This window comes from Vicia villosa, linkage group LG4 (assembly GCF_029867415.1).
Source record: "Vicia villosa cultivar HV-30 ecotype Madison, WI linkage group LG4, Vvil1.0, whole genome shotgun sequence".
Lineage (NCBI taxonomy): Eukaryota > Viridiplantae > Streptophyta > Magnoliopsida > Fabales > Fabaceae > Vicia > Vicia villosa.
Window position 1 is genome coordinate 148834309 of NC_081183.1, and position 17241 is coordinate 148851549.

The following is a 17241-nucleotide window of genomic DNA, read 5'->3' on the forward strand; positions in this document are numbered from 1 at the left end:
ATGTATAGTATGCCTTGCGTATATATGAACCGGTCTCGATGGTGGACTTGAATGGAGGTATGGAATATACTGTGAACTGATGCTATAGATTATTTTGTGATGGGACTGGTTTTGGTTTTCTTTAGTGATGCATGGTTGTTATGCTGAAATTGTGGTTTGTGTTGGTGGCAGGTTAGTTATAGGGGAGTTTGAAAGCTATTAGTTATTATAGGTTGCATTGCAGTGGACTGTTTTGATTTTTTGCAGGGTCGAGGATGTTTTTATGCAGGTAGTGATGGCTGCCAGTTCGGTTCGAAGTTGTGTCACGGTTTGTGGCTCTTTGCAGCTGAAGCTTATGGTTTTTGTGGGACTGAAAAGACCGGTGAGAAGTAGTCCCAGGGACCGATAACAGTTATGGACTTCCATGTACACCTTTGGCTGTGCACTGAATACATTTTCTTCTATGTGAATTTATGGCTGCTGTGTTATAGGGATGAATGGAAACATGTACATTCGTTTAAATTGAACTGAATGTTTTGAATTGACAGTAGTTTGTGAGATTCATATAAACCCTCTTTTATGCTTGCTAGATAATGACGTGGCTGAATATTCTTGATTATATAGATTGGTGCACCATTGAAGTAAAATGGAGAGAAGATGACCAACCATGTTGCTCGATCGTGAAGGACCTTTAACGATGTTGAAGATGCAATGTAATGGAGATGAAGTATGTCTTGGAAGAGTCAACCGAAGTTAGGTCCATAGTCGGGGTCCTTAGTCGACTGTGCAAAAATGTAGTTTTTCCTGTTAATATTTTCTTTACTTTATTTTGTAATGGATTCTTGTGGGCATGGTAATGTAGATGCAATGTTTGAAATGGAATTTGCATATTTCTTGGATGTTTGACTTTTCTCTCCATTGTCTTTTGAATTTGAATTTTTCAGCTTTATCAGTTCTTGTAACCTTGAATGCATGTCCATATGATGAGATAACCCCAAAATATAATATAGGCTTGCTCAAAAGTCTCGGCCAAATGCTTCCAATCTTGATATGATTCATAAAATACCAAGTAGACTCCAACTCTCACAAAGTCCAAAACATATATAACTTGTGAACCAAGTAACCCAATATGCTATGCTTTTATTGTTTATAAATGAGATGAAACCCTAATTCAAGCTCCTTGAAATGGAATAGCCTTGTATGACGATGACACAGAAGTTACAGTACTCATGGATCCGAACCTTAATTCCACAGTCCCATATTCAAAGAAGAACCAAATGAATAAAGGTTGAGTGAAGTAGAATCCTTAATTTCCAGGACCTTTGATCCCATGCCAAATTTATTGATTAATGAATGCCTGATGCGTTATATGACCTAACGGGAGGTATGTACATGAGATTATGAAATGAGAAGTCTAAGCCAGTTAGAAATAAAAGGGTAGGACAAATTTGGGGTATGACACCTTCTTCTGAGATCTTTGAGATAATGGTGCGCAGATTTAACAGAGTATTCGCCATTTTTTTCAAAGTTCTATATTCGCTTATCCTCCCGGAGTCTGCTCGAAAGGGGAATGCTAGCAATTTGAACAGCCTCATTCTGATTGAAGACTTCATTGAGAATATCTGTTTTCCATCGCCCCAAATCAGAATCAATGAGTTCATTAACCATAGCATTTTCCTCAATACCGCGTCTTGGACTCAGGCCTTTAAATCCTGGATTGGTCGGGATCCAGTTGTCGTACCAGATTTTAACCTTAGAACCATCTCTAATTCTCCACCTAGTTCCACTTTCCACCATCTCCTTCGCGCTCAAAAGGCTTCTCCATGCGTAACTTGGAGAAAATCCCACTTTTTCCTCTGACAGAGTTCCCCTAGGATAGTATCTACCTTCGAAGACTCTAGCTAACAGCGAGGTTTAATCATTTAACAATCTCCAATATTGCTTTCCGAGCAGGCTCTTATTGAACTCTTCGATCCCCCGAAACCCCATTCCGCCATTACACTTTGCAAAAGAGAATCTCTCCTAACTCATCCAATGCATTTTCCTCACTCCATCCTTGGCACCCCACCAGAATTTGGCAAGCAATGCTTCGATCTCCTTACAAATTCCTTCCGATAGTTTGTAGCAACTCATTATATAATTGGGAATCGCTTGGGCCACGACTTTTAGAAGGACCTCCTTGCCTGCTTTAGACATAAATTTTTCTTTCCAGCCTTTAATTTTCTTCCACACTCGATCAATCACCAGCCCAAAAACTTCCTTTTTTGACCTTCCTAGAATCACCGGCAATCCCAAATAAGTACCATGATTAACAACAGATACCATGCCAAGCCCTTGTCGCACCATTTCACAAGCTTCGGACCCCATGTTCTTGCTGAAAGAGACCTGTGATTTATCAAGATTCACCATTTTTCCTGAGGCCTTCTGATAACGGGATAGCACTGACAGAATACCTTCAACTTCCTTTTGGTTTGCTCTAGCAAAAATCAAGCTGTCATCTGCAAAAAAAACAAGTGAGAAATCACAGGGGCTTTCCACGCTATTTGGATTCCGTGAATGCTCCTCTTCTTGATCTCCTGTTTCAGAAATCCAGAAAGGACATCTGCACAGATAATAAATGTAAGGGGATAGAGGGTCTCCCTGATGGAGGCCCCTCTGAGGATGAAACGTTTCGCCTGGTTGGCCATTTAATAAAATCTGGTACGATACTGTCAAAATACACCTCTTAATGAGATGAATCATTTGGATCGGGAATCCCATAGCTTCAAGGGCACCAGTCACAAATTCCCATTCAATTCTATCACACGCCTTCGACATATCTAGCTTAACCGCCATCATACCTCTATTTCCAGTCACTTTCTTTTTCAGCCAATGAAAACACTCCATTGCTATAAGCACGTTATCAGTAATCAGACTTCCCTTAACAAAGGTGCTTTGCTCTTCATCAATAACCTCACACAATACTCTTTTCATCCTGTTCACGATCGTCTTCGTAACCATTTTCATCACTACATTGCACAGACTAATCGGGCGAAAGTCTTTTGGGGAGCTTGGATTTTTCATCTTAGGAATAAGAGCAATGAATGTCTTATTTAAATAGCTCGGGTTTACATTACCGTTCAACACCTCTAGCACAAGGTGCATAACCTCAATGCCAACTATTCTCCAATACTTCTGGAAGAAAAATGCCGGGAATCCATCAGGGCCTGGAGATTTGGAAGGATGCATCTGCCGTAGCGCCTCCTTGACTTCCTCTCCCGTATAAGCCAATCCACACCACACCTTGTGATCCTCTGATAACTTTCCTTTCACAACATTGCATACTTGAGGGATACACTAGGATTTGAAGTAGAAAACAAATCAGAGAAGTAATCAAGAAGGATCTTCTCACTGTTTTTGTCACCCCGTCTCCAATTTACATCTTTATCTTTGAGTTTCTTAATAGCATTTGTCTTCCTCCTCTGGTCTGCCTTTCCGTGAAAGAATTTTGTATTACGATCTCCGTCCCTGAGCCAGACAGCCATACTACGTTGTCTCTGCATGGTTTCTTCTATTCGGAGAAGTTTATTCCGTTGTCGTTCCAAAGCTCTGTGCTTAGCAATGCTTTGAGAATTCGGCATCCAGCTGACATCGTTTTGCATAAGGCCTTCCACCCTCTTAATCTCTTTAGATATTGCTCCAGTCCGATACTCTTTGAACCTCACTTGCAAGCCTTGGAGAGCATTCAGCTTTGGCCTAACATTACTCCTTGGTTCCCTCCAGCATCTCTTGACTAACTCTTCGCAATCCGGGTCTTTCGACCAAGCTTCTTCGAATATGAACAGATATTTTTTCCTAGGGATTTCGCTTGGCACCTTCTCCAAAATATCAATCCGTATAGCTGCATGATCCGATCGAAAACGTGGTAGATGAGACACCTTAGAGCCTGGGAACTTCTCCAAGAAAATTGGATTTATGAGCCCTCGGTCTAATCTACATTGTATATTCTCCTTGTCTTTTCTACCATTCGACCAGGTATATCGATAACCCGCAAAATCCATCTCAGTCAAATTACAAACCTCCATCGCCAGCCTGCTCCAATGAAATTGAGCCTGCGTTCTGACATTTCCTCCTTGTTTGTCCAAGTTGATAGAGATGTCATTGAAATCTCCAAAACAAATAAGTCCCTCTCCATCATAAGTATTCAAATCCATTAGAAGCTCCCATGTTTTCCTCTTGTTCTGCTCCTCCGGGAAATCGTATATTCCTATAAATTTCCAACTTCGCTCATCTTCCACCTCAAAAACAAATCCTTTGATATGATTCAAAGAATATGAGACAATGGATACTCTAAGACTATATTTCCACAATAACATCACCCCTCCCGCATGCTCCTTGCCGCAGCCTGAGCACCCAACTACCAGACACTCTCCGTACTTGGTTTTATTCTTAACAATAATTGCTTCCTCTTCCTTAAGAAGCGTCTCCATAAGAGATACCATATAGGGATTTTCAATTCTTAAGAGCCTCTGCAAGGCTCGAACTGCACGGGTACTCCCCAAACCCCTGCAGTTCCAATTGATGATCTTCATTGTTATAGGTGGTGTTGGTTTTCCAACACCACCTCTGGTACAATTTGTTGAGTAGTTTCAATACCTTTGGACTGTTTGCGCTTCTTTTCACCACCCCCTATCTCCATCAAAGACCCTTCAGTAATTTGAACCTCAACAAGTTGTCGTTTCCCTCCTTCAACTTCTTTAGCTAATCTTTGTACTTCCTCCACTTTCCTCACACCCCTCTTTCTGGTCCACTTCTTTTGTTTAGAAGAAGACGTTGCAGCTTTCGATTGGTTTGGTTTGTCAATCATTGATAAGGTCACTGCACTAAGAGATTCTGCGACATCTTCCATATTCGCCACTGCCTTTTACTTACCTCCATCGTCCTCAAGATCTGTTCTGCCGCCTCCTCATTCTTTAACCGTCTTCTGTAGTTGCTAGACCTCTATGTCATCCATTTTCTCCTTATCTTTTGTCCCGCATCTGCTCTAGCTTAAAGAGACATTAAAAAGGCTCCTACTACAAGTCCCTGAGCTTGAATCTTTCGTTTTGTACTCCTCCCCCAGCTTCGGTAATGGGGATGCTCTCAACCAGTGTCCATACGACAGTTCATGTTCATCCAAGTCTTCAAATCCCTCTTCTGTCATGTCCTCCAAATCTTCACAATCCTTCAGCTGATGGCCAATCCTTCCACAGATATAACAGAAAGTAGGCAAACGTTCGTACTTAAAGTGCACCCTCAAGATTTTCTCTTTGAACTTCACCATAATACCTCTCTTTAGCGGTTTCTTCAGATCTATCATTACTTTAAAATGGAGGAAACTCCCGTTCCTGTAAGCCTCCTTCGGATCCGCCTCCACAAACTCACCCAGAATGTTTCCTAGTTTTTTTGCCATGGCTTTAGTTCTAAGAGCTAGCGGTGGTTCTTATATTCTGACCCAGAAAGCTCCTGTATGCAAGTCAAGATCTGCAGGTTGTTCATCTCCTGAAATTTTTGAAAGAATAAGCAGAGCCCTGTCGAGGCTCCAGGGACCGCTCTTCAATACAAACTCCATGTCTCTCTTTGTGGAAAAGTTAAACAGGAAGAGGTTCTTATTCAGTTCCTGGATTTCAACTGGGTTCTTTAGCCTCCACGCCGATACCATAGTACTTCTAAACGCTCTACTATTGAAGCTGCCTTCTGTCCACAATTTTCCAGCCAGGGATCTTCGAAAAGTTTCTTCTCCATTAGCCTCCTCCTCTGCCGTTACAATACCTTCCTCCTCCTCTTTTGAAAGAGGAATGTTTTTCCATCGTTCCATTCTTAAATAGAAGTTTGAGTAAGCTATAAAGATTTTAATGGGTAATCACACAATCTGGAGTTCAAGAAATTTCAGCTAAACCAAAGGGTGGGTTTGCATGTAAGAAAGTAGTATACGATATAGAAAGAAGAGAACCAGTTTGGAGAAAGAGAAAGATACAGCCAAACCCAAAACCACGTTGGGGACACCACCAGACAAAGCTGGGAAAAGCAACCCACGCATACCACGAGATATGGGGAGAGGGAGCACGTTAGGTTTTTAGAGAGAGAAGCTCTGACTTCTCTCTACAAAAACACGTGAGTTTATACATAAGTACTGTCTTTCTTCAATACTATTAATTGATGTTGTAGAAGTATTGCTTTATTTTATTTTATTTTATTTTATTTTATTTTATTTGTTTTTCCCTTTTCTTTTTTTTTCTCTCATTTCACAATTAAACCAATAACAACAACTTGGATAGTTACATTAATGTTCTTCTTATCTAAATCAATATTAATAATTACAATGGCAAAAAAAATTGTGTTTCTACCACCAGTGTTCTTTTCTTCTTATCTAAATTAATATTAATAATTACAATGGCAAAAAAAACTGTGTTTCTACCACCAGTGTTCTTTTCTTCTTATCTAAATCAATATTAATAATCACAATGGCAAAAAAAACTGTGTTTCTACCACCAGTGTTCTTTTCTTCTTATCTAAATCAATATTAATAATCACAATGGCAAAAAAAACTTTGTTTCTACCAGAAACATTACATTCTCCGTGTAGTATGATGCAAATTTCATTTATGAGAAGTTTCATATTTAAGAAAAAACGCATAAAGTAATTCATTCCATGTATCAGGTACACCAGGAAGACACCAATGGCTACAATCTTGTCGATGTGGATTTTCATTAGGACCCAAATAATATTTGGATGAATGTCCATCTTTTCTCTGAGCTGTCATCCTTGTTACATTCAATATCTTCAATTTCATAACTTGAGAAGTGTTTGTGTATTCTAATATTGCAGAATTTGCAATTTTGAACTGTGACCAATTATCCTTAGGCACCAATGATGATCCAATTTCTGGTAGTGTTTCCAAATGACAATTTCCATCTTTCTTCCAATCTCCACCTCTATATCATATACATGTCACATAAAAGACTATTTGAAAAATTGAAGTCATTTAAATAGTTAAATAAATTACAAACCTGAAATGCACAGGGGCATATGTTCGAAAGAAAACTTGCGTCTTGTTAGGGTTTATCGAATCTTGTATCCAATTTAGTATTGTCTTAATAGATCTCTTATATGCATCTTCAACCTTCATATCCATCTTAACTTCTTCACCTTCTTGAAAATAACAACCCCTACAAAAATTGTTATACATCGATTCTGCTAATGTAAAAAATTTAGAACACTAACATTGCAACATATATTTAATTATGATTTAACCATCTACTATTAAAAAATTTAAAATATTCTAATTATATTTAATGTTTTAATTCTTCATTAATTAATCAACATTGTTTTTACACGTTTTTAACTATTTTAGATGTATTTAAGATTTTCCCAAAAAAATATATTAGGTGACGGTAAAAACATCAGAATATTTGTTTGAAATAGCAGTCACATGTTGTATGAGTGTTGTATGAGTGTCATTCAGATGTAGAAAAAAAAACTTTTTAGATATTATATAAGTTTTCTAATACGTAATGTATGTGTTATATAAGTATTGAACATGTGTCAAAACTTTTTAGATATTATATAAGTTTTCTAATACGTAATGTATGTGTTATATAAGTATTGAACATAGACATGTGTCAAACAGAGATAAATGATAAATAAATTAAAGTAATAAAAACAAGGGAGGATAGGATTACCCTTTGATAGTTTTCTCATGATTCCACCAATGTCCTGTGTTAAGAACCAAAACATCAACATCACTCCATTTTCTAGAATTCCAATCCATTTGATTCAATTTTAAGGTTGTTCTAATCTCTTTAGAAGCTCCTGTTGGAGGTCTACTTTGCAGTACAAGAAATGGAGCTCTATAGTATTCTATTGTACAGTTATAATCTTTGAATTTGAACACCAAGAATCCCTTGTGCTTTGTAATTGGATTACCATTTACTTCATAGATTGAATTTTTATTAGGAACTTCAGAAGAGAGCATGCATAGTAATGATTCCCATTGGTTTCTTCCAATTGAGTCGCCAGCAAATACTAGTCGCTTGTTTCTTAGTTTCTCCAACATCATTGTTGCATTGAATCTGTTTTTAAATTTGAAAAATAGCATAAATCACAACATTATTTCATTGTGTTTCATAAAATATTTCTTCATTTACATTTACATAGAAAGTTTAAATTTTTAAATTTATTAAACAAGAGTTAAAAGGTAGTGCACTGACGTGTAAAATAATTTTACACTGTCATCTAATAGAAAATCATAAATGTGTCATGTCATTAAGTTTTTTTTAAATAAAAAAATGATTTAATTGGATACATGGGTGGTGATTGGTTGACAGTGTAAAAATATTTTGCACTGTCAGTGCATCACCCCTTTTCTCATTAAACAATTTATATATTCAATGTATATATAATTCAGATATATTGTTTATTCAATAAATTTTAAAATTAATTTTTCCCTCTACTAAAAAACAATAAAGTATCTTCTAATATACCCAAATTTAGTCATAAGTATACTATCTCTCATCTTTATCCCTATGGCAATTGCCACCTAGCTTAAAGGTCACTTTCAACATGACAGATACGAGTAAGACCGGTTCAAAGTCACACACTATGACATGTTTAAGGTTGTTCTCAACACATTTGAACTTTTAACCTTATCTCCTCCCATAACTTTGGTTAAATTTAACAACATTAACAAATCAAATTTAAAACATGTCTACCTCAGTTTTGACACCAATGAATCCAACTACATACAAAACTTGTGATAAAAACAATGACCAATGATTTTAGTTGTCATTACTCATTAATTTTCTATGCAAAAGTATAGAAAATGTAAAAAGAGAGAAATAGTAGTAAATTACTCCCTCCGTCTTATAATAAGTGTCTCATTTACATTTTTTTCTTGTCTCAAATTAATATCATTATTATTTTTCCACTATTATACCCCTATTTATTAACTTTCACGTTATTCAACTACTATTAATAGGGGTATTTTAGTAAATGACATTAACTTTTTTACTAAAACCAACACATTCAATCATTTTCTTAAAAACTGTGCATTACTCAAATAAGACATTTATTATTAAAAACTGTGCATTACTCAAATAAGACATTTATTATGAGACGGAGGGAGTAGTATTTTACGTACCTGGGCAAGTTACAATGTTTAGGTTGCCATCTCCACTTTGTGTACAACAAATCAGGTCTTCCATTTTCAGAACAACGAAATCCTAAATCAAGAAATTTGCAATCTTTTGATTCATACAAGGGATACTTTTCATCCCAAACCCAATTCCCTTCAAACAAATCACATCCATCACCCTTTTCTCCAAGAAAATCAACTCTAACATCTTCATGTTCAAACCTCTTCAATTGACCAAATCTTCCACCAAGTTCTCTAAAATCCAAGTAGAAGAAACAACATGTAGTAATCACAAAAACTAGGAAAAATCCAACCACAACCAAAGACGGTTCAAACAACCTTAAACGCTTCACTTTCCTTAATGCTTCAAAAACTACCATCTCTCCTACGTGTTGGTTTTGAGAAATAATCTTAGTAGAAGGCATTCAATTTCTAGAATTATATGATTTAGTATTTTGTGAAGAAGGGTGGCATGTAAGCAATATATGGCACTTTTTTCATGCGATCCAACAAGATTTAATAATGTTTTGCTTGATAGATAAATTTGGTAAAATAGTATCGTCAATGATAAGCCAAATATATATGGGTGTTGAACAAGCAAGGAAGCACTTTTTTTATCATTAATGTGATATCATATTATATATGATAGTATTAGATTATACTATATGATGATATACAAAATCGTGATCATAAAAACCGAAGAGTTGTATTGACATTGGAAGTTGAGGAAAGGAGTGGTGGGAACTGGGAAAAGACGTGGCCCACGTTGTTTTGAAAGTTGATCGTGTGACCACGCGCTGAAATATGGAGCGTGGGTCAGTGCCTTCATTTTAACGCCAATCTTACACAGCTGCCACTTATGTCGTTACGCCTTCTTCTTGTTAATATAAGGCTTAATACATGTTTTTCTAATCAGAGCTATTAAAATGGACTAGTTTATATGGATTGTCAATCTAATTTGAAAAAAATTTAAAATTTGAGCATGTACATAATTTTTAGGATTTTTTAGCTCAGTTCTAAAAGGCAATTTCTTAATTCACCCCTTAATACTCTTAAGCATCTGACGCAATTATATTAATGCCCTCGCTTTTAGAGAAAGTACCAATTTTTTTTTTTTGGAGTTACATCTATAGAACATTCTTCTATATTTTAAACCAGCTATATTTTTCTATCTGATTCTAATTATTTGTGCAGCAAAATAAAACATCAAAATAGTGATATGTCTACTCAATCTTATGGATTTGGATCGTCTATCGCTGCATCTCTGATGCTCTACCGCATGCCCACCTTTTGTTCCTATCCTCTCTACCTTTTACTCTGTCTCATCTTGAGCAATTCTTTTTATTTCCAATCTCTTTTCTTACTCACAAAACATAAGTTGGACTGCTGCTGCTGCTCAGCAGCGGATTCATTTTCTAATCTTATATAGTACATCAAAATAGTACATCAACATATACATCATCAAAATAGTCATAATATGTCATAAACATCATCAAAAGATAGTACAATCAAGGCTTAAATGCACCTTTGGTCCATATAAGTTAACGAGTTTTTTTTTGTCTGAGTCCCAATATTTCACTTTCGCGTTCGTTTTAGTCCCTAAAATCAAAACCCGCAGGAAACTTGCAGATTTTCCTGCGGGTTTTTGGCTTTAGGGACTAAACCGCAAACAAAAGTAAGATATAGGGACTCCGACCAAAAAAAACTTACAGGGACAAAAATTAAAAACCCGCTAACTTACAGGGACCAAAAGTGTATTTAAGCCTACAATCAATGTCATCAAAATATAAACATCAAAATAATCAGCACGGTCATTACTGTGTGTGTCGGACAACATCTGCATCATCTCCTCTACCTTTAGTGACTCCTCTGGGCCAACCACCTCCTATGTCGCCTCATCTGCTTCTACCGTCTACTATCCCACTCGTCCTAGCGCGATGTCTGTGACACACTAGTGCCCTCCCGTGCCACCTCGATAATGTCATCCAGTATACGCCTGACACCAGAACCCTTAGGGAAGAAACCTCCTTCAGTGCATGTTCGCCCTATCTCAACTATCTGACGACAACGAGGCAGCACATCGTGGGTGTGGTCCAACTGAGACTGTTGCTCCTAGAATATCTCCTAATGAGCTGGTATGGGCGGTGATCCCTATACAGTGGGGACCATGTAGAAGTGTGACACAGTGCAAAACCACGTGATGCACCCATCATTGCAGCTCCGGTTTCTCTTTGCTTTGGTCGTTCGAACCTCGTCTAGCAACATGTGGTTCTAATAGTTAGCAAATATCTCATCTATTTGCCTACGAGTTAAACCAGGAGGAATGGAGACAGAAGGGCGACGGGGTATCGTTTGACAGTAGCCGAACTGTTTCATGACGCGCTCCGAAAGATATGGAACAGTGATGGTCGAACTGCATGCCAACCATCCAAAGAATAGTGCAATGTGATCAAACGGGCGCGTGTCACAGTGAGCAGCATAGACGTTGTATCAGATGTCCTCAGCAACCATGTGATCCAGAAAGACTCTGTAAGAGTCCACCGCCTGGTTCCCTCTCATGGGGATGAAGGCACGAGCACGTGGCCAGTCCTCGATGTACTCTTGCACAACTCCCTAACAAACTATCATCGGGTGTAATATCTACCCCTGAAATGAAAATAAAAAACATCAAGATCAAACATTATCACGAATATAGAATGAAAAGTAGTGAAAAAAGTATAAGGATATAAGATTGGTACCACTAATAATGAACAACTGCCAGTGACAGTCCTATTCTTCCACATGCATCCCTCTCCGAGCCTCGAATAGGTGTACGCCAGCGTAGCTGCCCCCCAGTTGTACTCATGGATCCGTGCGGAATCCAAAAAGTACGTGAGGTAAGCGACATCGGTATATGTGGAGCTCGTGTCCACAAACAGCTTAATGTCGATTAAAATAGAAAGAAACACCTCAGCACACGTTGTTTGTGTATCTCCACCTCTACTAGATCACCATCATCTTGTCGTGCCTCAGCTAGCGCCTCAGTAAATCTCCGCAACAGGAAGGAAAAACCCACGTGAGCGCCACGGGTCTTATCCACCTCCTCAAGCGCATCTAGTGGATCAGCCCCAAGCTCCTCAATCAAAAGCTTTCTCGCTTCCTTCTTCGTCATCCTACCGTGACGGAGGAGGACGCTTCTGATAGGTACATACAATAGACATGAGACGTCGTCCAATGCAATATTGATCTCACCATGAGGTAGATGGAAGGAGGACGTCTCAGGGTACCATCTCTCCGCAAATGCCATTAACATGACACCTCCGATAACTCTTCACCTCATGTTCGTATAATAAAATCCACCGTTGAATTGAAAGTTATTATCATATAAATCATGTCTATAAAACTTAATGTCAATCGAAAATCATCTGACATGTCAACGAGATACATAAAAACTAACGTGTTATAAAACTTCATAAAAACCATTAATTTTAATCATTCTTTTTTAACATATCAAATGCATCTTTGAAATGACTAAAATGATTACAAACTGGTTCCATCAAGCCTTTATACAAAGTAACTACTTCTAGTAACTAACCAATTATCTATATATCTCTACTAACACCCATAAGCTAGAAAGTTGGGATGAACAATACAAAGACATATCAAAACATATTCACCGTACAAAGCTTAAGCAAACATATCAAAGTCATAACACTAACATCAACAAAGAAGCATATAAACAAATAGTTGGTGTGCAGTGCATAGTACTCAACATCATTGAAAATACATTATTCAAATGCAAGAGAATAATCCAATGTAAACATATATATGAAATAAAACAGTAAAATTAAAAAGAGTAAAACTAGTTAATTCCCAAAACACAATAAAATCAAAACAAAGCAATAATTTTTACGAACTACGTTCAGGGAAAGAGACAGGTTCCTTGAAAGATGAAGATGGGTCAGAATCATATTCAGATTGTTGAACTTCATTTTGATGCTGCTGCTGTTGATGATACTGATCAGCTTTAGCTTTCTCCAGATAAGGTTTGAAACCAATTCGAAGACTCAAGTAACCAAACGCTACTGCTCCTAACACAACTATCCCTGACCTAATCGCATTCATCTTCATATCCGATCTCGGAATTCGAGCCATACCCTCTCCAAATTAACAACAAAAATGCAAACTTTTCACTCTGGAACTCAAATTCAACGGTATGTGAGTGTGAAAACTGTGAATGTAAATGGATTATTATTGGGATTTTGTATAGTGCTAGAAACGGAAGGAAAAAAATAGAAGCAAACGACTGTCGTTTTGGGCATTTTCGAAATTGGTACACGTGGACATGACTCATGACTCATACAAATAACGAAACTAAAAAATAATTGGAAAAGAGAGAAACTTTCTCACTGCTCTTGAGTTTCTGAGCTTAGTACCTTTCTGGGCTATTTTCTGGTAAGAATTTTTCTCTGTTTTTTTCACTTTATTCACTTCAATTCACTGAAAAGTTTGAGTCTTTGTGATGAATTTGTTATGAAAATTGGTATAACCGTATAAGAGATGGGGGGTTTGTGTTTCTAAGATATTGAATTCATGTTTGGGTTATGAATAGGGTTTGGTGATGTTAATGAAACATGTGATCATGAATTCTCAGTTACCTCTATTGTGTTGTGCAAACAATTGTATGCTACTGGCTTCTTCACCTGTTTTCAGAAGACAGCGGTTCTTGGTGAGGTCTTTTGGAGGTAGCATTGATCAATTCAGGAATTCTGGTTCTGGAAAAATGCAGTCTGGTCAGGTTTTGTTTGATGCAGAGGACGTTATTAGAGCAATTACTCCTGACCTAGATCGAAGTAGACATAAAGGCCAGGCAGGTACATAATTCTTGCAAATTCATGTCACCAGTTTTTTTATAAGTGGTGATGATGTTGATGAAATGATATCAAAGGAAGAATTAAGTATATGTCTTCTTTCTTACATTACATGTGTGCTAGCCTTTTTTAATAGGAAAATCTTAATTGTTACTGTATTGTATTAGTAGCTAGGGTTTTAAATAAATTTCTGCAAACGCAATTTGGGCTGCGGAAAATTGGTTTTTGGTTTTGCTGAAATCGCAATGCATCACGGTTAAGGCTGCATTTGACCGCGATTTCCTGCAATATCAAGGATTGTACTGCCGTTACCACAAAAGCTATTTAGAACCCTGTTAGTAGTCTAGGTTTGAACCCCGAACTTCCTAGTGTCCCAGCTCAACCGCCTGAAGTACGCCTTGGGATATGCGTTAACATATTTACTTGTACGTCGAAGTTTAGTTCGGTTTTTCCCTCGGTCGCCTTCTTGTTTTCTTAACATTTCAATGTGATAAAAAATTCCTTGATTATTGCAAATATGCCTAGCATAGCATGTTTCTGTATTGGATTTTTTTCCTAATTCATTTCATTTGGCAATTGGAGCCCTGCCGAGGCTGTGGTGAGTTGTGTTTATGGGAGAAACTTAACAAAGTACTATGTTGTCAATTATGTCTCAAAGGCTAACTTTGTATTACTTATATGTATATCAGGGAACATAGCTGTTATTGGAGGGTGCCGCGAGTATACAGGCGCCCCTTATTTTGCTGCTATTTCAGCCTTAAAAATTGTTAGTATCGATATTTTTTCTTTTTACTCATTTTCAAAATTTATGTACCTATTCTTCTAATCATTGTCATACTACTAATTTTTCCATCCATGCAGGGTGCAGATTTGTCCCATGTCTTCTGTACAAAAGACGCTTCTCCTGTCATTAAAAGCTACAGTCCTGAGTTGATTGTTCACCCTGTTTTGGAAGAATCGTATAATGTCAGGTACAACTTCAATGCAATCTTCATCTTTTTGACTGGACATTTCAAAAAATACCTAGTGAATGTTGTTTATAGCGAGAGACTGATTTCAGGGACGAGGACAAGAAAATCATATCAAGCAAGGTTCTTGCTGAAGTTGACAAATGGTTAGAAAGATTTGACTGTCTAGTCATTGGTCCAGGCCTTGGAAGAGACCCGTTTCTTCTAGTATGCTCTCTCTTCATAAGCTTCGCTTGAATCACTCGAGTTAAATGTCCTTGTTATGTTACACTATAAGAGTTCTTTTTCCCCTTACCTGTTGCGATCGTCCTTCATCGTTAATCCTAACGTTTGCACAATGTTATCAGGATTGTGTGAGTGAAATCATAAGACATGCAAGACAGTCTAACATCCCAATTGTGATAGATGGGGTATGTATATTAAGGTTTGGACACCTTGTAGTCGGGTTAACATATATCTGTTGCTTACTGTTTCAGCATATTTCAGGATGGACTTTTTCTTGTAACAAATCATCTTGAACTTGTAAGTGGCTATGCTTTAGCTGTTCTTACCCCAAATGTGAATGAATATAAGCGGCTTGTACAGAAAGTACTGAATTCTGAAGTAAATAACGACGATGCTTCTCAGCAAGTGCTGTCTCTTGCCAAACAGTAAGTTCCTCATTTTAGGTCACTGGTTCTTATGTTAGAATATTTTACAGTCAACTGATCCTGTTCTATTTCTTGTTTGCTATTTCTGAGACATGTTTCTGTTTAGGATAGTCGGTTTCTTACTGCTGTGAAATTCCTTTTGCAGAATTGGTGGTGTTACTATCCTAAAAAAGGGAAAATCCGATATAATAAGCGATGGTGACACAGGTAGATAGATCTTCAACAAATATGAATCTCAGTTTTCCTTCCTGTCTTGTTGAGAGTCTACTTTGAGTAGCTTTAGATGAAAAACAGTTACAATAGACGAGAGAGGATGTTAACGGGGGAGTTTTTTTATATTTATAACCAAATGAGCAATTATGATAGTAGCTGTTAATTGTGCAGTCAAATCAGTAAGCATCTACGGTTCTCCTAGACGCTGTGGTGGCCAGGGTGATATCCTTTCTGGAAGGCAAGTAATTGTGTTTTTAGATAAACATGTATTATGCGAGTTTGATCCTTAGATGAAACAATTGTTTACTGAACTTTATTTACCTTCAAGCCGATCTCCAGATTATCTTTCCATTAAGACTCCGAGAGTATAAAAAAAGAATAGTGATGATCAGTAGAAAATTGAAATTAAATGGCATTTACACATTTATGATGTTCTGATTGAGTTTATTAAAGAACATATACTTATTTTAATTGATGCAGTGTTGCTGTCTTTTTGTCATGGGCACGCCAATATATTGAAGCTGCTGATCAAGATTCGAATCTCAGGTTATAATGCTTTATATTTTGCTTAGGTTTGTTGTATTATCTATGATATGAATTATATCCTCGATAATTAAATTTTTGTTTCAGTTGTAAAAATCCAACAGTGTTGGGATCCATTGCTGGCGCTGCTATAATGAGAAAAGCAGCTTCCATTGCTTTCTCAAATAAGAAAAGATCAACTGTCACTGGTGACATCATTGAAAGCTTGGGGAAAAGGTAATTTGTTAGTGAAAATATAAAACATTTGTTTGATTAAGACTTATGGACAAGTTGAGTTACGAATAAGTTTGTCTACTCTTTCTTTCAGTTTGGAAGATATTTGTCCTGCCAGTTCAAGCTCTTTGTGACCTCCAAACACCTGTATAAGACGTGTTGAGTTGAGTTACTTGTATGATTCACCTTAAGAATATGTTCTATTTATAATAAAGGCGGTCTTGCTGGTTGTGACATTCATTCACTGAAGTTTTGTTTGTACAAGGTAACTTTGTTTGGTCATTGCATGTGAATGTCTTGGAAGTTTTGAATTATGGCCAGTTTAGGAAGACAGTAGAAACTGAGACATGTGCTCTAAAAAGTCTTTTTCTGTAGCAGGAATCAAGTTCTTGATACGCCTTTCTTAAAATGTTTAAGAAAGTTATTTCAAATTATCAAATATTCTTGCATGTTAGTTTTTTTTTTTTATATATGAAGTGATCATGTAATGTGGTAAGGTCCAAGATGTGAGAAACAATGAGCTGGAGTCGACCTTAGGTCCAAGACAGGTCAAGCTACATTGAACTGTCTAAGTTGATACTCCAAATAACATAGACTTCAAGTGTGTATGGTACAAGCACCCAAAACTAGCTCTTTGTAATGCTTTGAAACCTTTGAACAATGATATGTTGTGA

At 37.1% G+C, this 17241-nt stretch overlaps 2 protein-coding genes across 5 annotated transcripts; one reads left to right on the plus strand and one right to left on the minus strand.

Annotated features, from left to right (window-relative positions):
- Positions 1 to 6230: 6230 nt before the first annotated feature.
- Positions 6231 to 10118, minus strand: LOC131595462 (protein trichome birefringence-like 10). The gene is made up of 4 exons (XM_058867809.1): positions 9137 to 10118; positions 7680 to 8069; positions 7008 to 7166; positions 6231 to 6932 (listed from the first exon to the last, which is right to left on the minus strand). The coding sequence occupies exons 1-4, from the start codon at positions 9553 to 9555 to the stop codon at positions 6596 to 6598; spliced, it is 1305 nt and encodes a 434-aa protein (XP_058723792.1). The 5' UTR covers positions 9556 to 10118; the 3' UTR covers positions 6231 to 6595.
- Positions 10119 to 12987: 2869 nt separating this feature from the next.
- Positions 12988 to 17006, plus strand: LOC131595463 (ATP-dependent (S)-NAD(P)H-hydrate dehydratase-like). Of its 4 annotated transcripts, none has more exons than XM_058867810.1 (12): positions 12988 to 13564; positions 13722 to 13983; positions 14670 to 14746; positions 14842 to 14951; positions 15041 to 15155; positions 15296 to 15358; positions 15435 to 15598; positions 15744 to 15805; positions 15983 to 16049; positions 16292 to 16357; positions 16442 to 16570; positions 16662 to 17006. In XM_058867810.1, the coding sequence occupies exons 2-12, from the start codon at positions 13731 to 13733 to the stop codon at positions 16699 to 16701; spliced, it is 1146 nt and encodes a 381-aa protein (XP_058723793.1). In that variant the 5' UTR covers positions 12988 to 13564; positions 13722 to 13730; the 3' UTR covers positions 16702 to 17006. The 4 variants fall into 4 exon arrangements, with proteins under 4 accessions (XP_058723793.1, XP_058723794.1, XP_058723796.1 ...); XM_058867811.1 differs by having other exon boundaries at positions 12989 to 13564; positions 13764 to 13983; XM_058867813.1 differs by having other exon boundaries at positions 12992 to 13564; positions 13826 to 13983.
- The last annotated feature ends 235 nt before the right edge of the window (positions 17007 to 17241 follow it).

Excerpts from the sequence above, each read along its gene's own strand:
- LOC131595462 (XM_058867809.1), bottom strand. The coding sequence starts at position 9,555 with ATGCCTTCTACTAAGATTATTTCTCAAAACCAACACGTAGGAGAGATG. Across the intron at positions 8,070-9,136 it reads AAACATTGTAACTTGCCCAG|ATTCAATGCAACAATGATGT; the intron begins GTACGTAAAATA and ends ATTTAAAAACAG. Across the intron at positions 6,933-7,007 it reads TATGCCCCTGTGCATTTCAG|AGGTGGAGATTGGAAGAAAG; the intron begins GTTTGTAATTTA and ends TATATGATATAG.
- LOC131595463 (XM_058867810.1), top strand. The coding sequence starts at position 13,731 with ATGTTAATGAAACATGTGATCATGAATTCTCAGTTACCTCTATTGTGT. Across the intron at positions 15,156-15,295 it reads GAAGAGACCCGTTTCTTCTA|GATTGTGTGAGTGAAATCAT; the intron begins GTATGCTCTCTC and ends CAATGTTATCAG. Across the intron at positions 15,599-15,743 it reads GTGCTGTCTCTTGCCAAACA|AATTGGTGGTGTTACTATCC; the intron begins GTAAGTTCCTCA and ends TTCCTTTTGCAG.